A 26,468-nucleotide genomic window follows, 5' to 3' on the forward strand; every position below is an offset into this window, starting at 1 on the left:
CTCTCTAAATAGTCCTTTGCACATCAACACGGTGAACTCACCATCAACTCTACCAGGAAACCTGCCCCCAGTCCACCCACCAGATCAACTCGCTCAACCCATACGCTGAGGCTTACAAACTACCAGCCTACAAAACAGCATAATTATACAGACAGCAGTCTTTCTTCCCTCGCACCATTGGCGAGTGGAACGCCCTCCTACCACAGTGCAGTATCATCAGCCTCGGTGGAAGCACGGACCCAATGGTCCGAGGTGGAAGCCTTCTAAACCCAGATTTAGACACCCCCAGTCCCCTTCCCACCCCCAAAATCCCCCCCCCCCCCAAAAAAAAAAAAAAAAAAAAAAACACACACAACCCCACTCCCTAGCCTCCTGACCGCCCCCAATTAACCCCCTCTCCCATGTATGCAGCAGAAAAACTCCAGTGCACCAGAATCTTCATTATGATGAAGGCGGGTGGAAACCAGAAGAAGAAAGCCCTTCAATGTACCTGACCTAATTAACTCTCTTTCAAGTGCCTATGGCTGAATCGATTTTAAAAAAAATGCCATCCTTGCGTGCACATGACCCTAGTGGAGATCCCTTCCAAAGTTCAGTGCAGGGGGGAAACTTGAGACAATTGTATCAAACAGAAGAAGAAAAAAGTAATAACACTGCAATATTTTGTCATGCAAATTCTCTCACAGGCGCCCGATAAAATCTTCAGCTTACTCTGCCAAATTCTCATTGTGTGCAATTCTCAGGTGGGTTGATAGTCGCACTTCCACTTCCAGCACAAAATTTCAGCATGGCCTCCGAGCGGGAAAGCGAAGAAATTTCTGTCGTAAGTACCATTTTACCCAGGAATTAAGGCTAATCGGATTTAATACCTCAATGTAGTTTGTTAATTTTGATTGATAAGGAGTTATGCTTTGGAAAGAAAGGCACTGGGATTTTGGTTGACGTACCTAATGGCTTTGCTCTTCGCCGGTTCAGGAGAGTGCTCTTTTTGGATTTCCTACTTTCTCTTGATTGAAACTCGATCAGACGTACCACAAATGTGACGGGATCAGGGTGATAAAACCTAAAAGACAGTATGTAGCTTCTTATTTGTTTTGAGTGGTTTGGTTTTTTCAAACCAGAGAGGGAAACCTGTCTGTGGCACCCGTGAAATACAAGTTGGAGATGAAAGTAAACAAAACAATTATTTCCCTGAAATAAGACTGCCAGAAATGAAACCATTGTGATTGGTAAAATTATTTTCGTTTTCAATTGATTATGTTCATTGTTTGAAGAGTTTCTCTTTACTGTTATACATTGCAGCTCATGGTTTAAACTAAACTTGTCCAAAGACACTCTTTACAAATTACAGTAGTTTACTGTTGCCACATCTTGTTGCAGCCACTGCCCAGCAGTGAGGATGCGTCCCTTCAGGCAACATGGGGTCTGGGCAATCAGCTGTTTGTCTATGCTGCAGATAGGAGGCCAGCAAAAGACACAAGTAATTATTTGTATGCTTTCTTCTTTTGGTCACATTTTTGTATTCATGGCAAATGCCAAATCTTGACAATGACAGACGTTAATTGTAGACTTCGTGTTCCACCTCTTCAACTTAGTCTGCCTGATTGTATTCGATAGACATATGGGGGAAATTAGGGAATCAAATTCTGAAATTGGAAAGTCTCACAAGACCCTATTTCAGCTGTGGGTCCCTATTGCTACCAAATATATAGATACTATGACAATGCTTTCAGTTTCAACACTTAGAAAACCAAACTCTAGCAGTAGGCTGTAGCAGTAGCAGATTGTCTTTCCGTTGGCGTTGCTATTGTACAATTCTACTAGTACTAGCTGAGTAGTATTAACCACTGCATCATGCATGCCAACTCTAAACATCATTCTAAATGATCTTGTTCTGCTTATTTTTTAATGCAACAGCATAGCAATAAATGAATAATGAAATTTCTGTCCTTGAACACAACAAAATCTGCGAACATGGGCGTGAAGGATATTTAAGGGAACAGCCAAGGGATGTCGCTTTGCCATGTCTTTAAGCAGCAAACGTGCATGCATGTTTACCTCGTTTAAAAAGTAATTTTTGGTCAGTCAAATTGGAAAAACAGACCACAAAAGATGCAGTTTTTTGCTGTTCCTCGTTGTTAGCTTTTTTCCAGGTGAAAAAAACTTGAAGTTGTGTTGAATACAAATACAGTTTGTTGTCAGTTTTCCGCGAGAGGGCAGTGGTGTAAAATGTCAGAGCAAAGCTAGTAATACTCCCTGATATATTTCCAGACCCTGGTTTTTCAAACTTTCTGTTCATATCTTATTACCCCTAATTCAAGACACCATCCTTTTTACATTTAGTCAAGTTTTGACTCAATTTTTTAACGTAGAGGGGGGAATCGAGACGAGGGTTGTGGTGTGTGTGTGTCTGTCTGTGTGTGTGTGTAGAGCGATTCAGACCAAACTACGGGACCGATCTTTATGAAATTTGACATGAGAGTTCCTGGGAATGATATCCCCGGACGTTGTTTTCTTTTTTTCGATAAATAACTTTGATGACGTCATATCCGGCTTTTTGTAAAAGTTGAGGCGGCACTGTCACACCCTCATTTTTCAATCAAATTGATTGAAATTTTGGCCCAGCAATCTTCGACGAAGGCCGGACTTCGGTATTGCATTTCAGCTTGGTGGCTTAAAAATCAATTTATGACTTTGGTCATTAAAAATCTGAAAATTGTAAAAAAAACTAAATTTTTTTAAAACGATACAAATTTACATTTATCTTATTCGTCATCATTTTCTGATTCCAAAAACATATAAATATGTTATATTCGGATTAAAAACAAGCTCTGAAAAATAAAAATATAAAAATTATTATTAAAATAAAATTTCCGAAATCGATTTAAAAACAATTTCATCTTATTCCTTGTGGGTTCCTGATTCCAAAAACATATAGATGTGATATGTTTGGATTAAAAACACGCTCAGAAAGTTAAAAAGAATAGAGATAAAGAAAAGCGTGCTATCCTTCTCAGCACAACTACTACCCCGCTCTTCTTGTCAATTTCACTGCCTGTGCATCGAGCGGTGGACTGACGATGCTACGAGTATACGCTCTTGCTGTAAAAATGCAGTGAGTTCAGTTTCATTCTGTTAGTTCGACAGCTTGACTAAATGTTGTAATTTCGCCTTACGCGACTTGTTTAAGACCTGATTTGCTCAGATTTTGAGTTTTTGTTCTTAAACAAAGGGGGGGGGGGGGGGGGGGGGGGTTGCCACTGTAGCTTGCCTGACCTCATTGTTTCACCTTCAGATGGAGAAGGCAGTGACATGGGTCACACTCAGAGCTATGACATACTGGACCTCAGGTGGGGACAGGACATGCACGGACCCACGACTCGCAAACTGATTAATGAATCACACAGTGAGTGGTGATATTTTAAACAGTTAAGATCCCCAGACAGAGAGTGTGTGTGTGGGGGATTGTGTGTGTATGTCATGTGTTGAGAGAAAGAAAGAGAGCAAGGCAGGTAGATGGCCTTCTAAAGTTCGAGGAATTGATTTAAGACATTATTTACATCTCGGATCAATATCAATGGCTGTTACTTATTGAGCTTCAATTGAATTTCATGCCTTTGGTATAGGTTTGTGTTTTGTTTTTCTTGAGCCCCATTTTGTATTTGTTTTAGTGAAAACAGTTCATGTTAAAAGAAAGTCCTTCCTATCCGTCTTCTGATTATCGACAAATAAAGAATTGTGCAAGGGTTTTTTCTGTGACAGGTGTGTTTGTGATGCTACAAGGGCAGGTAACCAGCTTGAGCGGCTCAGCTCTGTACAACCAGTAAGTCTTTCGTCGCCTTCTCAGGCTTAGTGTGCAAATTCAGTGTTCCTAATGGTACCGTAGTCCTGCTTTTTAACAAAACTAGGCTGAACTACTTTGAGCACAGATTTTGTTGTTGTTTTAAAAATTCTGCATAAAGAGGCTGCATTGAAAGGGTAGGGGGTATCACAAAGTGTTTTGAACTTGAAATATTTTTTCCTTCCCTTAATTTTTTTACTTTTGCATCCCTACTCTGTTTTATTAAGTTTAAAAGCAGTGAGGATGATCCCCTTATCCTCTAAAATGAAATTGAAAGGAAGGAAAAATGGCAAAATGAGAAGTGTTTTAATGACTCTACCCCAAACACATGTACACACCAATGCATGGATGTAAATTTGTTGTGTTTCAGACTAAAGGAGGCCAGTCGTCAGTACAGATCTATCGCCAAGGCCTGCAGTCTGGAGTTGCAGCTTTTGATGAGTTGGTTCACTACTTTTTCCTTTCGTGTACAGTGGAACCCCCTTTTAAGACCTCCAAAAATCTAAAGAAAGAAGGTCTTTAAAAGGAGGGAGTCTTAAAATGGAGGTAAATTTACAAAGGCTATGAGCAAAATATTTGAAAAATAAGGTCTTAAATTAGGGGGGTCTTAAAATGGGGGTTCCACTGTATAATACTTCATGTCAAAACTTGAATACATACATGAGTTTCATGTCAATCGTGTGTACTTTGCGTAAAGCACTGCAGGAATTGGTAATTAGCTCAACTGGAGAATTGTTGAAATCGAGGGCCTGATTTTGAAAATAAAGAGAGGGGTGAATGTGTTTGTCATGTATCTGACATGGTATAATACAAATAATTATTTTTGGGCAAAGAAGAGCTCAATATTTAGAAACAAAATGTAAACCGAATGTTGTGTTTTCTGGACCTGAATTTGAGGAAGTCTAAATCTGTACTGACAGGGAGGTACATTATATTCAGAAAATCTTTGATTTTGAATAATTTTATTTTTAATGATGCTGATTATGGGGATACTATTTATCTTTGACTTTGAGCATTTCTCTCTCTTTGTTTCCTTATTATTTTGTTTTTGATTAGTGCTTTTGTGAACAAGAAACAATTGACAAGTGGCTCTATCCCATCTCCCCCCTTTCCCCGTCGCGATATAACCTTCGTGGTTGAAAACGACGTTCAACACCAAATAAAGAAAGAAAGTTTAGTTATTATCCCCGAGTACGCTAGTACAAGGGTCCAGCAGACTTTAATTGTGTGTGTGTGTGTGTGTGTGTCTCGACTTAACAGCTTATTGCTGGGAAACTACTGGGCGCAGTTCGTTCAAAAGTTGATACACTAACTTGATAATAGGTCCGATTGATCGTATTAAAACTTCATAATGTTACCTGGGACCTAAATGCGAAATAAACCACAAAAAAACGACTTGGCGGCGGGGGGAATTCGCGGAGCCACAGCCAGCCAGGCAGTCTCATAGAACAGCCGAACGCGTCACACATTGACGAGAAATATAGCGTCATAAAAAGATTACGTCACGGTCAAAAGTCTTTGACGTCTTTTTCTCTCGCGCGGTGTGTGTGTGTGTGTTCATTTTGTGCACATGTGTTAGTGTTACTGTGTGTGTGTGTGTGGGTGTGTGTGTATGTGCATGTGCGTGCGTGCGCGTGCATGAGTCTGTACTCGTGTGTGTGTGAGAGAGGGAGTGAGGGAGAGAGTGTGTGTGTGTGAATGTGTGTGTGTGCATTTTCACTGTGATCAAATTACAAATAAAAGAGAAAGGCCAGTCACCACGCACATCCTCGGCTCGCATGCAATGTTTTATATAGCAAAGGGAATGCCTGTAATTCACACAGATCAATCACTTGGTCTTAAACGTGCACAAGACAAAAACTTTCATACTAAGGAAGCGAGTCAATCTGAAGAGTACTTGGGTCCAGCGCGAGCGTTTTTTATTTTGTTGTTTGTTTGTTAGATGTGGGGATAATATTTTTAAAGTTTTTTCTTTGAGCAATTCTCTCTCTCTGTTTTCTTATTATGTTTGCTTGTTAGATGTAATGTACATGTAGGCATTGATGTGTGTTTCTTACTCACAGGCAATACAGTGGATGAGGGAGAGAGGGAATACTATGGCAATCAGGTAGAGCTGCTGGAAACCATGCAGATCATCTGGAGTCTGTGTGAGATTCTCTTCATCGACATTGCGCCAGGTAAGTCTTCACACAGAACAAAGTAACTGTCGGTCGCTTGATGGGTAAGGGAGCGAACTGGTAAGAGTTAAATTGGGGGGTCTTAAAAGGGAGGTTCTACGGTAGAAGCGGATTTAATCTGTGATCTGTGTGTGTGTGCAGGAGAGATGGTGCTGGTACAGCTGTTGAACTGGGTGCGGTGGCATTTCTCTGCTGGGCGTGAGATGGCTCAGGATGTTATCAACGATGAAATACCTGAAGAACACCCTGCGTACTGGGAGGCTGTGAGTCTGCTGTCATCTGACAAGTCAAATAAATGGAGAGGGGAGATAAGAAGAGGAAAAGATGTATAGGCAGACATAAAGAAGTCTTGTTTACAGAAGAGTTATTTGTAAGAAGGGAGAGATATTGGAGAAAGAGGATGTGGTACCAAACTGGGATGGAAGTAAAGCCTCTGTACCAAAAGTACAGTTGGTTGTTTTATCCTTTGTAATTAAATAATAATTATAATGAGAGCTAATTTAGCGCTAACCACAGAATAGCTTAGTGCTCTCTGCGCTGTACATTTTTATTTTGTTTTTGTTTAAATTATACAAGAAATCAACCTTACATTATACATTATTATTGTTTTTTGTTCAGCATAATTCATTCAATGGCCATGCTTTTGTGACTAGATTTTCCGTCTCCTGCTGCAAGGGGAGATAGAGCGTGTGCGCAAGTTGCTGTCCCTCCATTCCTGCAGTCAGACCCAGCCCTTCACCAGCGTGGAGGAACTCCTCAAGAAAATGCCACAGTGGGGGGTGTGTGCACAGATTTTTGGACTTATATTTCTTCATACTTTATTGTCCCATCGCTGGGAATTTCGGGTCGCTTCCTCCCAGTGGAAAGCTAGCAGCAACAGAGTTGTGTGGGTGTTTGGGCGTAATCAGCCATCTGCACTTAGGGCAGAGTGACCGATGTCTTTTACGTGCCCCTGGGGTGGAACATGGATACCGTCTCCGAATGTGCACATAAAGTTGATCCGAACCCAAGACCCTCGGATCAGAAGTCTAGTGCTCTACCAGCTATCAGGCCCCCTTTAGGGTGAATTGTGTGTGATTTGGTAATTTGCTGTAAGACAGGATTTGGTTTTAGACTCGACTTACCAAACTAATTATCCATAGTTTGCTTTTGTATACCTGAGTCGATAGAGGAGAGTTTGGTGTGCTTGGTGCTAACTATGACGAAAGCGCACTCTTGGGGCCAATCGAAAGTGTCGGTACATTGCATGTGGTGGTTCATGACAGGAATATTTTGTTGAAAAACAAAAGAAATCGGTACTCAGTCACTAACACAAATACAACATGCTTTGGATGCTTCTTCAGGACAACGAATACACAAAAAAACAAATGCAGTACAAAACCAAAAAGTGGTTCAAATATATGGAAACATACAGGCAAAGAAGCAATATTTTGAGTAAGTTGACAGACCGATGGACCGCAGAGGATGTCCTTAATTGGGAGGAATCTCACATTACGATTACAACTTTGTATATACATGTTGTAAATATAGTTTTCCTTCAATTGCAGAACCTTCGCACGGTGTCCTTGGCGGAGTTTGACCTCAAGTGGCGACACTGGCGAGAGGAGTGTATGCGTCGCTACGAGGAGGGACACTTTACAGCTTTCGCAGAGCTGGAGAGAGTTGTACAGGTGAAGACCAAATCAAATTTTGTGACATGAACGCATTATGTGTTCTTTTAGCTGCAAATTTTGTGACATGAACGCATTATGTGTTCTTTTAGCTGCAAATTTTGTGACATGAACGCATTATGTGTTCTTTTAGCTGCAAATTTTGTGACATGAACGCATTATGTGTTCTTTTAGCTGCAAATTTTGTGACATGAACGCATTATGTGTTTTTTTAGCTGCAAATTTTGTGACATGAACGCATTATGTGTTCTTTTAGCTGCAAATTTTGTGACGTGAACGCATTATGTGTTCTTTTAGCTGCAAATTTTGTGACGTGAACGCATTATGTGTTCTTTTAGCTGCAAATTTTGTGACATGAACGCATTATGTGTTCTTTTAGCTGCAAATTTTAATGATTGTTTCAGCGTTGTTAAATCGTTACTGAATTTCGTACTTGACCTTTTCTATTGTGATTGCCATGGGCTCGTTACCAAGGGATCTAGTGGTTGTGATGGTTTTGTATATTTTGCTATATATCTTTATTTGGGTACAGATGTTAAAATCCCAGGTACAGTTGAACCTGTCTATTACGACTACCAAAGTGACTGACCAAAAGTAGATGCTATAGACAGGTGGGGGGGGGGGGGGGGGGGGGGAGACTTGTTTAGGATCCTTTTGGGGTGGTAATTGTAGGCAGGTGGCTAATGTCAAGAGAGGGGTGTTTTCCATGGTAGGTTTGACTATATTGCATTTATTTTGACCCACAGGTTTTGTGTGGAGACATGCTAGTGTTCTCAGAGCTGAAGGATTACTGCGAGACGTGGTATCACCTGCTCATCTCACGACTGCTGTACCAGAATCCCACCGTGAGGCCCACAGACCTGGCCTTTCATGTTCAGGTCAGTAGGATTTATTGCTGTGGTATGGGCAATAGGCAAACTCGAGAAATATTTCTGACAGGTTTATATTGGTTGTGAAAGAGTGACTACTCTTGCTTTTACTGAGGCAAACTTTCCACACATGCTCCTTGTTCACATGTTTCAGACACACCCCTCCCTAGTGACTGACCTTTGTCACGTGGGAAAGTTTGACTCAATAAAAAGCAAGAGTAATCGTTCTTTCACAATCCATACACACCCGACAGAGTTAGTTCCAAACATTGTCTGTTGTGGGTGTGTTAAGTGTTCTGTATGTAGAGTTCATAACACTGGCTGTATGGAAGTAAAGATCGCAGCACATGAAATTTGTTGTTGAGCATAAGCAAAACTTATTATTTTTAAGTGGCTTCCAGTATGTGGATATTTGTGTACACTTCCCTCAAATTTAAAACTAGTTTTTAAAAAAAACTTATTTGCTTCTGTTTTGTGACAAACTAAATGTTATTCTTTTTCTTCTTCTTCTTGTTGCCGCTACACGGTTATTCTTTTTAATGCTGGTGTAGTTTCAGAGTTTGACTTTATTGTATTAGTACCCATGTTCATTCATTTGATCTGTTTTCAGTTTTTGATAGTTAATTCTGCTGCATGTGTGAAATCTTTATTCTGGAATGTGATACAGGCGTGCATGGAAGAGTTCCAGAGGGCAGGTCATCGTATGGGTCATGTGGACAACATCCTGCAGGCTGCCCTGGAGTTTGACCTTCACCAGGTCATCAAGGACAGCAGGTAGGCTGTTGACACTGATCTGCACCTTGTTTTGTGCAGTGTACAGTCAATAGCTGTTGCATGTCTGTCACTGTCAGAGTCATCATGGTATGTTATGCAGTGGTCACCAAGTTGTCGTTCATCTTTGTAGCAAGCACAAGCAGTCCCGCTGTTTTTTCTTGTCTGGATTATGGTGACACTGAGTTATGGATAAGTTTGACAGCATTGCTGTATTATGTTCAGTGGAAGTTTATGTCACTCATCTTTGTAGCAAACAAAAGCAGCCTTGCCGTTTTTGTCATCTGGATTATGGTGACACAGTTGTGGACAAGTTTGACAGCATTGCTGTATTATGTTCAGTGGAAGTTTATGTCACTCATCTTCGTAGCAAGCAAAAGCAGCCTTGCCTTTTTTGACTCACATGCGAAGCAAAAGTGAGTCTATGTACTCACCCGAGTCGTCCGTCCGTCCGTCCGTCCGTCCGTCCGGACGTCCGTCCGTCCGTCCGTCCGGAAAACTTTAACGTTGGATATTTCTTGGACACTATTCAGTCTATCAGTACCAAATTTGGCAAGATGGTGTATGATGACAAGGCCCCAAAAAACATACATAGCATCTTGACCTTGCTTCAAGGTCAAGGTCGCAGGGGCCATAAATGTTGCCTAAAAAACAGCTATTTTTCACATTTTTCCCATTTTCTCTGAAGTTTTTGAGATTGAATACCTCACCTATATATGATATATAGGGCAAAGTAAGCCCCATCTTTTGATACCAGTTTGGTTTACCTTGCTTCAAGGTCAAGGTCACAGGAGCTCTTCAAAGTTGGATTGTATACATATTTTGAAGTGACCTTGACCCTGAACTATGGAAGATAACTGTTTCAAACTTAAAAATTATGTGGGGCACATGTTATGCTTTCATCATGAGACACATTTGGTCACATATGATCAAGGTCAAGGTCACTTTGACCCTTATGAAATGTGACCAAAATAAGGTAGTGAACCACTAAAAGTGACCATATCTCATGGTAGAAAGAGCCAATAAGCACCATTGTACTTCCTATGTCTTGAATTAACAGCTTTGTGTTGCATGACCTTGGATGACCTTGACCTTGGGTCAAGGTCACATGTATTTTGGTAGGAAAAATGTGTAAAGCATGTGAGTCGTATGGGCTTTGCCCTTCTTGTTTGTCATCTGGATTATGGTGACACTGAGTTATGGACAAGTTTGATGGCATTGCTGTTTTGTTTTCATTGGAAGTTTATGTCACTCAAAGCCTTATGCCCAGAATGAAGGACCACAGCTGGCACAAGGAATGATCAATTTTACAACCTATGTTGTGTGTGGAGGAAAAGTGGCTACTGGGTAGTAGATACTTTTGGGTGTTGTGAGAGACTAGCTATGTTATTTGTGTGAGTGCTATTAGGCACTGGGTTAAAGTAACTTTTTTTTAAGTTAATGAAAGATCATCTGGTTGTCATAGCTCAGCCTTGACACTCTGTGCAGGACATTTCTTTTGTTTGTGACGTTCCTCTCAAGTTTATTTTGTTGTTGTTTATTATTTCAGCACAAGTCTCGGGGATCGCAGCTGGTGGTTTGGAGCCCATCTCACAGACATTCTGCACCACTGCGGCCAAATTGACTCACAGAAACTCCCGTGAGTCCTACTCACGTTATATAGCGTTCAATATATTATACGTTATTTGTATTTTTGAACAAAATATGACATTTTACAGACGTCGACATAGCGGTCGACGTGAACAATGCCTGTCAAATTCTGTGTAAAATGTCATCTTTTGTATAAAAATACAAATAACATTTATGTAATCGATCGATTTTAGTTAGAATTTCTTTTTTCTTTTTTTACGATTGGACGCACACATGCATTTTTGCAGTCTCGGCTAGCCACCTAAATATAAATTTTTGTCAGACTCTGACGGCACATGGATCAAATAAAGAAAAACCAATGTTCACGATTTTAGGGTTAGTGTTATTTTTATTATTCAGGGCCTAGCATTGTAAGCCGTTCGGCGTACTTTACGCCGAAATAACATCTCCAGTACGCGGAACTCGATTTGGTGTACGCCGAAATGCAAAAACCTGTTATTCCCAAACGGTAAACCCAAACAGTCCCAGCTTTCGTTTTGTGCGCCGTTCGGTTCAATTCTCAATCGGTTTGACAGTTTGCTTGAGCACGCACTTCCTCTGGCATCGCGCGAGCATGCTTTGTGCCGGTGTTTTGTGGCTCTAGACTTGAAATAATGTCTCGAAGCGACATTGTTGAACGTGGTCAGCCATTCAGTGACAAAGAATCCAGGTATTCCTGGAAGTGGGAATGGCTGGATTTCGTTCCGAAGGCGGAAGGCAAGTCAGAAGAAGTAATGTGCCACTATGGACTATGACATAATTTAGTTGCTCAATCTTCTCTGGGGGGGGGGGGGGGGGGGGGGGTCATTTTAGGTAAAAAAATCTCTAAAAAAAAATCTTCAAATTCGGGGGGCGAACCCCCACCAGGGGCTTTGCTCCTGCGGCCCCCAGACCCCCGCCTTTGTAAGCTGAACTCATTTTTGACTCACATGCGAAGCAAAAGTGAGTCTATGTACTCACCCGAGTCGTCCGTCCGTCCGGAAAACTTTAACGTTGGATATTTCTTGGACACTATTCAGTCTATCAGTACCAAATTTGGCAAGATGGTGTATGATGACAAGGCCCAAAAAAACATACATAGCATCTTGACCTTGCTTCAAGGTCAAGGTCGCAGGGGCCATAAATGTTGTCTAAAAAACAGCTATTTTTCACATTTTTCCCATTTTCTCTGAAGTTTTTGAGATTCAATACCTCACCTATATATGATATATAGGGCAAAGTAAGCCCCATCTTTTGATACCAGTTTGGTTTACCTTGCTTCAAGGTCAAGGTCACAGGAGCTCTTCAAAGTTGGATTGTATACATATTTTGAAGTGACCTTGACCCTGAACTATGGAAGATAACTGTTTCAAACTTAAATATTATGTGGGGCACATGTTATGCTTTCATCATGAGACACATTTGGTCACATATGATCAAGGTCAAGGTCACTTTGACCCTTATGAAATGTGACCAAAATAAGGTAGTGAACCACTAAAAGTGACCATATCTCATGGTAGAAAGAGCCAATAAGCACCATTGTACTTCCTATGTCTTGAATTAACAGCTTTATGTTGCAAGACCTTGGATGACCTTGACCTTGGGTCAAGGTCACACGTATTTTGGTAGGAAAAATGTGTAAAGCATGTGAGTCGTATGGGCTTTGCCCTTCTTGTTTCCAATGCTAGGCCCTGATTATTGTAATTATTTAGTTTTGATTTGACAGAACGAAGATTTTTTGGTACCATATTTGACGGATTACAAGATGCACCGTATTATAAGCCGCACCCCCGACTTTAAAAAAAAAATTGGGACGAGCCACGTATAGACCGCGTCACTATATTAGCCGCCGTCGAAAAAAATATAATTAGATCGTGTCAATCAATCAAAACAACCAGGCAAACGAAAGTACGGTATTTGGCGAAATCGGCTCCAAGAATAAACAAGTGAAACAAAGAAGAAAAGTGAAAAAGTTTGAAGAAAAATATCACACACACAATTTGTAACCAACACACACATGTAGTCCCGCCCGGAATAAGCTTTTTTGGGATGATTTACGACTTTTGCGCACATTTCGAGCAGACGAAAACACAACATGGCGGCTCTCGCTCCTCCAACTATCGCGAGACACAAAAAAACGAAGTCTCGCGCGCGCGAGATCCTGATACATCCGGTGTTTCTCTGTACACTATCTTGTCACGACGACTTGTTGACAAACGAAGATTCGCGAAAGAAAGAGAAAAGCGCCGAGTCTTGAGTAGAGAGCTAATAAAGTACCGGTAATCGCTAATCGAGCGAAATGAAAATCCGCGGCGACTTCCATTAGGTGAATGCTATTCAAGTTTAGGTAATGTTTTAGCCGCATCTTTTTATAAGCCGCAATGCGATTTTTTTGGAAAAAAAGTCGCGGCTTGTAGTCCGTCAAATACGGTTAAGTATATTTTTAGTACTGTGATTGTTTAGTACTACTTTGAGAGAACAAAGATTTTAGGGTTAGTGATATTTTTATTATTGTAATTGTTTAGTTTTGATTTGACAGATCAAAGTTTTTTGCTAAGTGATATATTATGATTCAATTGTTTAGTACTCATTGACAGAACAAAGATTTTAGGGTAAGTGATATTTTTTATTATTGTAATTGTTAAGTAACTTTTCTACCATTTTTTTCTTTACCAGATTTGGGTCCAACCTTCGAGAATACCTGCTCCTGGAGTATGTTGCTGGTCTCATGTCTCATCACAGGTATGCATTGCATTTGTGTGTGTTTGTATGTGTGTGCCTGTGTAAGCATGCATGTGTCGGCTTTTTGACTCATCAGGAGAGTCTTAGTAATGAGGAGTGTTACTGTTAGGCTGTCTGGCCAGCTGGCCTGCCATCTGATTGTCTGTAGACCCCCCAAAGTGTATAAGTTTAATAAAATATTTTTCAAGTAAGAGCCTCCTAATTTCACACACTGGTGGCTTTTAGATCATCTTCAAACAAGACAGAAGGACAGTGTACCACTGTCAACTTTCCAGAGCATCCGATTACTTGTTTCTGATTTTATTTTATTGAGTCACTTGAGAAAAAGTGACTCTATGTAATCGGTCAGTGTTAGTCTGTCCGGCCGGCCAGGGCTGGCCGGCCGTCCGTAGACACCACCTTAACGTTGGACTTTTCTCGGAAACTATCAAAGCGATCGGGCTCATATTTTGTTTAGTCGTGACCTCCAATGACCTCTACACTTTAACGATGGTTTCGTTGACCTTTGACCTTTTTCAAGGTCACAGGTCAGCGTCAAAGGAAAAATTAGACATTTTATATCTTTTCTCGTAAACTATCAAAGCGATCGGGCTCATATTTTGTTTAGTCGTGACCTCCAATGACCTCTACACTTTAACGATGGTTTCGTTGACCTTTGACCTTTTTCAAGGTCACAGGTCAGCGTCAAAGGAAAAATTAGACATTTTATATCTTTGACAAAGTTCATCGGATGTGATTGAAACTTTGTAGGATTATTCTTTACATCAAAGTATTTACATCTGTAGCCTTTTACGAACGTTATCAGAAAAACAAGGGAGATAACTAGCCTTTTCTGTTCGGCAACACACAACTTAACGTTGGGCTTTTCTCGGAAACTATAAAAGTGACCGGGCTCAAATTTTATGTGAACGTGACTCATTGTGTTGTGAATAGCAATTTCTTCCTGTCCATCTGATGCCTCATATAATATTCAGAACTGCGAAAGTGACTCGATCGAGCGTTTGCTCTTCTTGTTTTATTCGTTTTACAGATCATGTGAGTGGAGTGAGCATTTGTTCTTGTTTATAAATGTTAGCCTTCTAGTAACTGTATAGCCCTACTGTGATCCTACTAAAAGTATTTGAAAAACAGCATGAGAAGGCTACAATGAGGATGCAATGACTATGAGGATGCAATAAGCAATGTAATCTACTCATGTTTCATCATTGACTTGTGTGTGCAGCCTGTGGCAAGTGGGCGTTGACTATCTTGACCACTGTCCAGTCTTTGGCAAGTAAGTATTGCCTACACTTCACAGATGCACTGATACAGTTTTGCACCATTTCTGCAGTGTATCTAAGGGAGGAGGAGGAGGTGTGTGTGTGGTAATAAACTTTTCCTGTGCACATTTTATTTTATATGGTATTTCCAGTGTTAGTGCTAACCAGACATTTTTGGTATTTGAACTGGTTTTTATTAAGAAATGCCGGACAATGATTTATCAATCGGTCACTCCTTCAACTTTTGATTGCATGCAATCAGGTTTACAAAAAAAAATGTAATATCAAAAAAAGGGATCTGACAATGAAGTGGACGTAACAACTGTTTCAGAGAACACATGAAGCTGTACATAGAGAACTTGCCGCTGGACTCTGAACGCAAGGCCAATAAGCTGATACACATCTGTGAGGAGAGAGACCTTCTGGAGCAGGGTAAGTGTCAAGAAACTCACGTCTTAACTCTGCCTCCCGTGGCATGGGAAATGACATCATCAATTTCAAACTTTAAAAAATCGTTGCAAAGTTACCACGAAATTCAAACTCATTTATAAGATCCTTGCATATCAGGAACATCGCTTACATGAATGGAATTTTTTTTTACCTTTCAAATGTCTTCTATCCTCCTCTGGATAAGAAATACTCAGTTATAAGAAAGCTTCGGTTATGGGAAATGAGTTTTTCTCTTCCTTGACACGCCTGTCCTTGAATTTAGGAACGAGCCAGTTAAGATTTAAATTTGTTGCAATGCTTGCCATGCACCGAATGTCATCCAGACGGACAGAAAAGGCTCGACAGGCATCTGAATCAAAAATTGGTGTGTTGGAATGACTCCTTTGTAGCAACTGTGAACAAAATGTGTTTTCAGTACAAAGTATTTGCAAGATCATGGGTGTGCGGTGCTCGCAGGATGGAAGACTGGGATCAGCCTTGTCGTGGTTTCTCAGATCAAAGGTAAATTATTTTTTAGAAATGGTGATCACTGTGGCAATGGTGAAAAACATTTCAGGTTTGCCCTTTGGTTAAAGAATATCTGTTCTAAAAGTTCCAACCAATGCAACTTTTGCTTATCTTGTAGGTGGCAAGATAGAATAGTAAGTTAGTGGGTTGTTATTTTATTTTATTTTATTTTATTTTATTTTTTTCAGTCAGTCCTAAACTGGGAAATAAAATTTCTGTGAGTTATTTTTAAGCTTTATGTCACTGTCTCTGTGCAACCATTGGTTAATCATTGTATGGCGTTTGCAGTGCAGTGGAAACCCCTTTTGAGACTCCCAGAATTCCTCCCTTTTAAGACCTTTTTTCAGATTTAAAGTTCATAACCTCAGTAGATTTTCCTTCAGTTTAAGTTTTTCCTCCTTTTTTGAGACCAAATTTTCCTTCAGTTTAAGTTTTTCCTCCTTTTTTGAGACCTGATTTTCTTATCATTTTAGAGGTCTTTTGACTCCACAGTAGAAGAATACGCGATGTGTTTTGTTTAAGCAGTTTGCTGCCAGTAAATATTTGTATACAAAGCATTACCTGTATTTACCTGAATTAACAACTTACAATGTGCCCTTGATGTATTAATGAATGCACCACACACGGCCACCTCGTCAGTATTGGTGCTAACTGGAGTAATTACCGGTTGAAACGAGAAAATACCGGGGAAAAAATTGACTCGGTATGACCTACCGGTTGATTTTTAGAACTACTGGTTTTTTTCGCTGGTAAAACAATAAAACCAGTACTCTGAATTGGACTCTTACTGGTTCCAATGACCAGCCTACCATTTTTTTCTGGACTGTTTGCATCATCAAAGTTTGCGTACCGGTTTGAAAAAAATACTGCGCCATCACTGCCTCGTTTGTTGTTCTTTTTCTCATCTTTGTTGTTTATTGAACGGTTTGTTGCCTGTTAAAACAAGTTACCAATGCAGCGAAAGGGTTAATGTGTGCGGTGATGTCTTTGCAGGATGTGCCAGCAGCCACGCGGTTAACGGAGAAGTTTCTCCAGGACTACAAAGAGAACGGTAACTTCTCTCACCTGGACCTGCTGGACCACATGGGGCCCACCATGCTTCTTACACAGCAACTCACCTTCCTGGGTATGTGCACATTACACTGTTTAGTGATGGGTGCAATGGCCTAGGGATTAACCTATGGTATTGGTGCTTCTAGACCATTTTTGAGCACGATTTTCACACTCATAGTTTATTTTAAAAATGTGGAATCTCTCAGTTCTTTCAAATACCCTTTGTGGGAGACGGTTGTCAATAACCACCATGTTAAGAAATAACTCCGTCACGATTTTCAAGTGGTGTTGCAGGATAACTACCCCAGACATCGAGGCAAGCTAGTGAAAGTTAGGCCAAACAACATGCTGCTGACCGGCTTAGACCCGCGCGACAAACAACTAACTCTGATGTGTATGTTATACAGTGATACCCTTTCCTTTAGAAAATATACTCATCGGAGCAACAATTCACTGTCGATTGCTTGCAAGTTGCAGTAATCGCTAAGCACGGGTTTTCCTAAACTTGCCTGACCTTAGTCAAACACAGCAGGCCAGTGATCATTGCTGCAATGAATCGAGAACTCCGATGAGTATATTTACGAAAGCTTTTGCTAGCTTGCCTCGATGTCTGGAGTGCTTACTCTGCCACTCCGCTTGAAAATCCTGCGAGAGTTGAATTCGAACATTGTCATTTCCCATTTTGGGGGCGTTTGGTAGATCATGTAATTTGATGCTTGTGATGGTGTATTGTGCAGGCAAGTACCGAGAGTTTCACCGAATGTACCAGGAGAAAGACCTGAAGGGGGCAGCGTCGCTTCTCTTGTCCATGCTGACTGCCAGAGCCGCACCACGACAGTGAGTCACCTTTTGTGGGATAACCAGGGCCAGTTGTAGTGTAGAAAGTTTGCAGACTGTAACCATATAATTGTGACATTCTTGTTGAGTTCATAGGAAAATAGACGTTTTCTGGCCTGGAAGAGTAAGAGCTCCTCTTCCTCAGACAAGCTTTTCACCACATCTGGAGCATGTTCCATGCTTCCGATCAGCTTTACTCCTGTGATCAGGACAAACAACTAAGGCCAAAAAAAAAAAAAGGTCTGTTTACGGTAACATAGGCCAAAAAAATAGGGTCGGTAGGTCGGGATTTTTTTTTTTTTTTTTTTTTTTTTTTTTTTTTCCCCCAAAACCATATTTTTACGTTATTTTGCCAAAAAAAACCAAAAGATTTTTTATTTAATTTTTTTTCCCCCCAAATGCCAAAAAAAAGTCTAGGGTCGCGCGAAAAAAATAGGGTCGGTCGGGTTACCGTAAACAGACCTATTTTTTTTTTTGGCCTAACTGATTTTGGTTCATTTTTTTTTGCTGCATTACATACACATCAGAGTTAGTTGTTCGTCCTGATCGCAAGAATAATGCCTACCGGAAGCGTGGAACATGCTCAAGATGTTGTGAAAAGCTTGTACAAGGTAAAGGGGCTCTTACTCTTCCAGACCACTAAAAATCCTGAAAGAGTTGTTTTTGAAAAGCGTCTTTTAAGCTCTGTGTCTCTTCTTCTGCGTTCGTGGGCTGAAACTCCCACGTACACTCGTGTTTTTTGCACGAGTGGAATTTTACGTGTATGACCGTTTTTTACCCCGCCATTTAGGCAGCCATACGCCGTTTTCGGAGGAAGCCTGCTGGGTATTTTCGTGTTTCTATAACCCACCGAACTCTGACATGGATTACAGGATCTTTTTCGTGCGCACTTGGTCTTGTGCTTGCGTGTACACACGGGGGTGTTCGGACACCGAGGAGAGTCTGCACACAAAGTTGACTCTGAGAAATAAATCTCTCGCCGAACGTGGGGACGAACTCACGCTGACAGCGGCCAACTGGAAACAAATCCAGCGCGCTACCGACTGAGCTACATCCCCGCCCCTTAAGCTCTGTGTGATCATCTGTTGTCAAAATCGCTGATAGTGACAGAACCATTGGCAAGCTTAGCTGAAAAGGTTTTCCCTAATAGGGGTTGCCTGTGTTTGAGATTCATATTTTATGAATTGATTTTTTTTTTTTATCTCACGCTCAAGTCTCACATTCTCTCAAAATGTTTAGTCATGGGTATCATAACCTCTTTTTTTTATTTTTTATTATTTAAAAATGTTTCTTCTTCTGATATACAGGGTGACACAAAAAAAACAGATCCCACCAAAAGTTTAATATTTTCTGAAATAATCAGCCGATTCTTTTATTTTTTCAGGTGAGCCAAGCTGAAATGATGTTCTAACAGCCCACCAAGTTTGAGCTTCAAGATGTCATGGACAACGGAGCATAAGACATTTATAGTCGAGGCCTATTTTCGGTCGAATTCTATCCACGCTGCTCAACTGGAATTCAAAAGACAGTTTGGACGTAGAGACTTTCCTGTTAAATCAGTTATCTATGGATGGAGGGATAAGTTCAGAGACCATGGGACTGTCAATAACCTCAATAGTAAAAACCCTAACAGGGGATCCCACTCTGGTCGACCTAAATCAGCAAGGACACCGAGGAATATTGATTCAGTCAGAGAGTCTGTTGTGCGCAGCCCGAGCAAATCTGTTCGCCGGCGAAAATAGGCCTCGACTATAAATGTCTTATGCTCCGTTGTCCATGACATCTTGAAGCTCAAACTTGGTGGGCTGTTAGAACATCATTTCAGCTTGGCTCACCTGAAAAAATAAAAGAATCGGCTGATTATTTCAGAAAATATTAAACTTTTGGTGGGATCTGTTTTTTTTGTGTCACCCGATACACATGAAAAATGATTCTGTTTTATTTGTGTCCAGTTTCTGGGTGACACTTCTCATGGATGCTCTGCCACTGCTTGAAACGCCTCAGGTATGTTTTTTTTCCAAAGCATTAGCAACATTCACAAATGAATCTTGTGCAGTGAATTGATGTAGTGTTATTTTCAGTAAGTTGTAAGTTTGTATGTGTGTGTTATCACTGTTTTGCTACAGATAACATACATTCTCCATCTACCTGACATTCAGTGTGATAATACACAGTGTGCGGAAATAACTCGAGTTTTTATGGCTTGTGGAAGAGTTCTTTCCTTTCTTTATTTGTTGTTTAACGTCGTTTTCAACCACGAAGGTTATATCGCGACGGGGAAAGGGGGGGGGGGGGGGGGGGGGGGAGATGGGATAGAGCCACTTGTTAATTGTTTCTTGTTCACAAAAGCACTAATCAAAAAATTGCTCCAGGGGCTTGCAACGTAGTACAATATATTACCTTACTGGGAGAATGCAAGTTTGTGGAAAAGTTGCTGTCCCTTGTTTCCATAAAAACACTGTGGCAAGCCAACAATGTCACGTGTAGCTTGCCTCAGTGTTTCTATGGAATAGCAAGGGAAAGCAACTCTTTCAGAACACATCTAAACCTGACAGAGCTATTTGCGGAATTCGGCTATTCTTAAGTTTTTCAAAGAATGTTGATCCTTGCGCAGGTGATTCTGGGCACGAGTCAGACGTACGAGTTGATGCACTGTCTGGAGGAGTTGACCCAGGATCTGACCAGAAACACCCCCACCTCCACCACCCCCTCCAGAGCCTCTTCCACCCCCACCCCCCAGTCAGCGGGTACAGGCGTCACTGCTGCAGGGTCCTCACAGGTGAGAGAAAACTTTTTTTGTGGGACTTGAAATGTGGAGTGAGTAATATGCACAGTGACTCGTTTTGGTTTGGTTAATGTGTTGCATGTCTGATTAAGAGGTGATTTCAGCTGGAGTAATACTGTATTTATTGGGGAGAGAGAGGGTTAATAAGATTTGATATAAAGATATTTTTTTGTTATTGGTTCTCTTTTGAAGACACTTAGACAGAAAGACGGATAAAAACAGACACAATCACATGCACAAACGTCCACATACAATCAAATCTGCAACCAAATCCACTGGTCATCTCAAAGCTATTCTCAAAATTGTATGTGGATGGTTTGAAAATTGTGTACGCACGAAACTGCTACTTTCTTCAAATATTTTGTTTTTCAGATCTTATCACAGCGAGACTTGGAGAAACTGAAGCTTCTGAGGTTAGCTCTGTGTCGCAACTTGTCCCGATCTATCGTGCATGAAGGAACAATTGTGCCGTTGTGATAGCGGTAACAGCAGCAGGAAAGGGCAGCAACAGCAGAACAACCTCACATAGTGGCAGCAGGGGGACCAAAATCAAGTGTCTGAAGAAAAGACAAAAACATACTCTTGTCGTTCATGATCAAGCCATCAAAATGTTTGAAGACAGTGTCTTGACTACTCCATCAAACACGAGGTTTCAGATGCAAGAGTGAAGTTTCTGTTTCTATGGAATAGCAAGGGAAAGCAAGACATACAAATTTATTTACTAATAAATAATATTTAATATTTAAAAGCAAGAGTGAAGTGGAAGAATTCAAGAGTTCTTGTTGCTCATCAAAAGGCAGTTTTTTTCTTCTTTTTCTTGGCCCACATGACTGGCAACGGAGACAGAAAGGACAGTCATTAATTGTTTGGGATTTTTAGTCGGCGTGTTGGGTCAAAGGGAGATTACTTCTTATTGCCAGGATACCATGGGACAAAACATTGCATTGGTTGCATCGCTCCCTACGTCAAATTTTGTTAGACGTAGATTAAGACTCAAGTTTGCTGGAGAATCGGGCCGATATTGCTAGACCTAGGAGTGCTGTTTTTCTCAACGCTATATGTTCAAAACTGAAAGAGTATTTAGTGTGTCGCCTTTTTCTGGGGAATAGAATCATGGAAACCATAAGTGTCCACAAGATGGTCAGACCAGAAAGCTGGCTCAATCTTGTCACCCTGAAAATGAGTCTTAAAAGGAAAGCATTATATTGGAGGGGGGGGGGGGGGGGGTCCAACTGCTGTAAATATTGTCTTACCAAGATTGAACTGTTCCCTCTGTGAATATATACAGTGGAACCACACTTTTAAGACCTCCATAAATCTGAGAAAATCAGGTTGTAAAAAGGAGGGAGTCTTAAAACGGGGGTACATTTACCGAGGTTATGAACAGAAAGTGGTCTTAAAAGGGAGGGAGTCTTAAATTAGGGGGTCTTATAAGGGGGGTTCCACTGTCTGCGGGTGGCATGCCAGTGAAGAGCTGTGGAGTGTAACAGAATGAGATCTATGGCGTGTTCTTGTGTGTAATCATTGTTTGTGGCTGGACGGGAATGACTGACTGAGTAGCGTGACAGACTGAGATCTATGGCGTGTTCTTTTGAGTGATTCTTTGTTTGTGGCTGGACGGGAATGACTGACTGAGTAGCGTGACAGACTGAGATCTATGGCGTGTTCTTTTGAGTTATTCTTTGTTTGTGGCTGGACGGGAATGACTGACTGAGTAGAGTGACAGACTGAGATCTATGGCGTGTTCTTTTGAGTTATTCTTTGTTTGTGGCTGGACGGGAATGACTGACAGTGTAGTGTGTGAAATGGAAGTGCATTTGAATGTTTGTGAATTCCCCTTGTGAATATTATGTCAATGTTTGTGTTGTAATAAACTTGTGTACATTTGTTTTGAGAGTGAAGTTTTGTTGTTGCATACAAGCATAAGAGAGGGAACAGGTAGACATTTGCCCAGAAGGTACATCTTATAAAAGTCATTATTTCGTAAAACCAAACAATATTTTGGTTTTACTCAAATTGAATTTGTCGGACATCTCCTGGGCACTTTTACCAAGTCGCTCAAAATTCCTTGCATAGCTACGGATTTCATACACAGTGTTGACTGTTGTGAATAAGTGTCAGTGTTTGCCGAGTTGATTGTTTGGACAATGAAGAAAGGACCCATCACACACACACACACACACACACACACAGAAACAAAAAACTGTAGTGGAATTCAACCATGAAAAATATTCTCAATAACCTGTACCTTTAGTCTTGTATAAATAAATGTGCATTGAAAGTAGCATGACTTGTAAAAAAGTAAGAAAAAGATGTAAATCATGAAAGCAGACATTTTTATCTCTCAAAAATGCCCTATTTCTCACACAATCATCTTGACATAACCTCAGATGTTGCAGGATATAAGCATCGCTCCATTTGGACACATACCAAAACTCAACAGTCGTGCTGTTTTCTGTGCAAAGTGCATTTTTTTGTCGGGTTTGTATGGGTTGTAAAAGAGTGAATCTTTCTTTCTTTATTTGGTGTTTAACGTCGTTTTCAACCACGAAGGTTATATCGCGACGGTTCTTTATTTGGTGTTTAACGTCGTTTTCAACCACGAAGGTTATATCGCGACGGTTCTTTATTTGGTGTTTAACGTCGTTTTCAACCACGAAGGTTATATCGCGACGGTTCTTTATTTGGTGTTTAACGTCGTTTTCAACCACGAAGGTTATATCGCGACGGGGAGATGGGATAGAGCCACTTGTCAATTGTTTCTTGTTCACAAAAGCACTAATCAAAAATTTGCTCCAGGGGCTTGCAACGTAGTACAATATATTACCTTACTGGGAGAATGCAAGTGTCCAGTACAAAGGACTTAACATTTCTTACATACTGCTTGACTAAAATCTTTACAAACATTGACTATATTCTATACAAGAAACACTTAACAAGGGTAAAAGGAGAAACAGAATCCGTTAGTCGCCTCTTACGACATGCTGGGGAGCATCGGGTAAATTCTTCCCCCTAACCCGCGGGGGGTTAAAAGAGTGAATACAATGTTCAGAAATAACTGTCAGGTTTGTATAAATTGTGCATAAGTGAATACTCTTGCTTTTACCAAGGCAAACTTTCCCACGTGACATTATAGGCCAGTACGAATCAAGGGGTGTCTGAAACATATGGACAAGGAGCATGTGTGGAAAGTTTGACTCAATAAACGCAAGAGTATTCACTTATGCACAATTTATACAAACCTGACAGAGTTATTTCTGAACATCTATTGACGTAGGTATAACATACAAAATTAATTTGGGAAAAAATACCACTCCTCATTCGGTACTGTAACTGCCCAAGTTAAAGGAGGGTAAATCCTGGGGAGGTCTGAGGTGGTGTACATAATGACTTCTGCAAGGTGAATGGTATCATTAATTAAAGCTAACAGTTCTGGTCACATTAAACCACTGACCAAACTAAATAACACAAAATATTACCCTGAAAATCTAAAAGTACAAAATATGAAATGGGGGAAAAAAAAAAGAGAGATGATGTGAATATTATTTCAGAAGATTCTGAATCTGTGTAGACATTGGCACAGTTATTTGAGCATTACTGTAGTTAAAGGACTTTCGTCTCAGGAGTTAACTGCACATCATTTCTCATTGTTCTCACAGGTTTTTTTTAAAATGCTTTTACATATAATATTCACAAGCGCGTACACCTACCTCACATGTAAACATGCACGCACGCGCACACACACACACACAAACAATCTCTCTCTCTCAGGATTTTGTTTAGAATACAATTGCATAGCCTTATACATTCACAAATGCATACTCATAACTACACTTCCTTACAAGCACACACACATGCTTACAAGACTTCTTTGGAACACATTTGCATACATGTTCACACACACACACACGCATGCACGCACACACACACACACAGTGTATAGAAATTTGAACAAATCAGTACGTTCCAAACAAGTGCATCCTCACACCTTCAAAGAGAAACAGTACCGGTACCTGTAATTTCTACAAAAGAAAGATTCACTACTCCATCAAATCATGCTGTAGTGTGGATGTATGTACTCTCTTTGCTGGCTGAATAATAAAACCCAGTATTACCCGAATGCCTTGAATATACATGTAATATATATAAATGTCACACGCTTTCCTTCTTTGCCACTACTAAAGCAAACGTGTGCAAGATTGTATGTTACACGCTTTGGAGCATGTGCAAGAACGGATTCAAACTCGAAATCGTCCCTCCAAAAGCCCCAAAATGCACACACGACTTTTATTTCTCCTGCTGTTGTCGTGTCTTCTCTTTACAAATTCTTCAACGCTGAGAATACTGAAAACGGCATCCCAGACTACAGTACTGTTTCCATACGCGAGTTTAGCTTCCCTTGGAAAGTGGCTCGCTCAGGAGGCCTGTTAGTCTGAAACTAGAAGGACAGAGTTCTGAACATAGATGACAAAGACCCCGGAAAGAACAAACATTTCGCGGATGCAGACACAGAAAGACGTCATGAAGAATGGAATGCTTCAAAAGATACAGACTGTGACGATGACTGTGACGTCATTCACATATACCGAGACGTCATTCATAGTTGTTCGTTCACTTTCGTCAAAAAGTAGATCTCTCCACAATGGCTGCTCCTGTGTTTAGGTTTATCAAGCGTGAGTACGCAAAACGTGTTTGTTCTCTCCTCTGTTGAAGCTGTGAGACATAATCGCCATTACGAGCTAGTCGTGTGACAGAGAGTGTTCTTGCACACTCGACTGCTGCTGTTTCACTCCGGCTAAAGCCGTCGTGAAACATCTACAGTCTCGTGTGCAAGAAAACTCTCTGTCACACGACTAGCTCGTAATAGCGGGTATTAACAGCTCTGGTTTTCATTCTGGCATTCAGCAAGTATTGTGGATTGGCTGAAAGACATTTTGGGTGCTGTGCACAGGTAATGCACAAGACTGATCCACTAAGGATCACAAAACGAGAAACAAATACCAAACAACAAAATCATTCTTGAGTTAAATCTGCGTACAGTTGTGTAAACATGCATACAAAGCTGTAGAAGTGTATTCTGTATAAGTAAAATACGCAGGGTTCGTACAGGTGCTTGAAATCCTTGAAAGTGCTTGAATTTGGATGGGTCAGTTTCAAGGCCTTGAAAGTGCTTAAAAAATTGACAAGATCCTTGAAAGTCCTTAAAAACTCTAATGCTGTAAATTGATTACACAACAACCACCCACAATAAACAATTGCTAGAAGGTAAGAGGGTGCTTGATTTTCTCTTCAGAAGGTCTTGAAAGTTCTTGAAAAGTCCTTGAATTTTATAACAAAAAAACTGTACGAACCCTGAATACGTTAAAGAAAGTTAATGTGTAAACATGCATGAACAGCTGTAGAAGGGTATTTTGTATAAGTAAAATACGCTAAAGAAAGTGAATGGAAACAACACATCTAGAATGAAATATCTGTGCTACATTCTCCCCCTTTTTACAATTTTTTTTTTTAAAGATTTTAATCTTTTTAAAATTGTTCCCAATGTCTGGAAATTTCCCTCCACTTTAAGACTCCCTTTCTTTGAAACCCTAATTTTGTTAGATCCTTTGAAAGGGGGGTTCTACTGTACTGCAGTAACATTCTTTGGCAAAGAATACTTAAAAGTGGCGATCAAAAATATTGCAAAGAAACATGTAAAACAAGAGGCAAAGCCATCAAGGCTCACGTAAGAAATCGACAAACAGTAACACACACACACACACACACACACACACACACACACACACACACACACACACACACACACACACAGAAAGAGCATAGGTGAAACTGTGGAAGAAAGCGAGACACTAGATCTAGATCTGTCTGTCTGCATGTAGCCTACTTACAGGGACACGAC

The 26,468-nt window shown here is 40.6% G+C and overlaps 1 protein-coding gene across 1 annotated transcript; it reads left to right on the forward strand.

Moving 5' to 3' along the window:
- The first annotated feature begins 700 nt into the window (after window positions 1-700).
- Window positions 701-22,713, forward strand: LOC138958171 (nuclear pore complex protein Nup85-like). Its single transcript, XM_070329253.1, has 21 exons — window positions 701-823; window positions 1,381-1,480; window positions 3,296-3,406; window positions 3,763-3,823; window positions 4,212-4,282; window positions 5,905-6,018; window positions 6,160-6,281; window positions 6,672-6,797; window positions 7,566-7,688; window positions 8,435-8,566; window positions 9,225-9,331; window positions 10,878-10,967; window positions 13,613-13,678; window positions 14,901-14,951; window positions 15,269-15,369; window positions 15,803-15,888; window positions 16,888-17,020; window positions 17,685-17,784; window positions 19,737-19,788; window positions 20,399-20,563; window positions 20,942-22,713. The coding sequence occupies exons 1-21, from the start codon at window positions 788-790 to the stop codon at window positions 21,044-21,046; spliced, it is 2,052 nt and encodes a 683-aa protein (XP_070185354.1). The 5' UTR covers window positions 701-787; the 3' UTR covers window positions 21,047-22,713.
- Window positions 22,714-26,468: the final 3,755 nt, after the last annotated feature.

Source organism: Littorina saxatilis, linkage group LG2 (assembly GCF_037325665.1).
Source record: "Littorina saxatilis isolate snail1 linkage group LG2, US_GU_Lsax_2.0, whole genome shotgun sequence".
NCBI lineage: Eukaryota > Metazoa > Mollusca > Gastropoda > Littorinimorpha > Littorinidae > Littorina > Littorina saxatilis.

Bases quoted from the DNA above. Each gene is read 5' to 3' on its own strand.
- LOC138958171 (XM_070329253.1), top strand. From the start codon at position 788: ATGGCCTCCGAGCGGGAAAGCGAAGAAATTTCTGTC. The intron at 7,689-8,434 runs GTGAAGACCAAA...TTTGACCCACAG, and splicing joins AGCTGGAGAGAGTTGTACAG to GTTTTGTGTGGAGACATGCT. The intron at 17,021-17,684 runs GTATGTGCACAT...TGTATTGTGCAG, and splicing joins ACAGCAACTCACCTTCCTGG to GCAAGTACCGAGAGTTTCAC.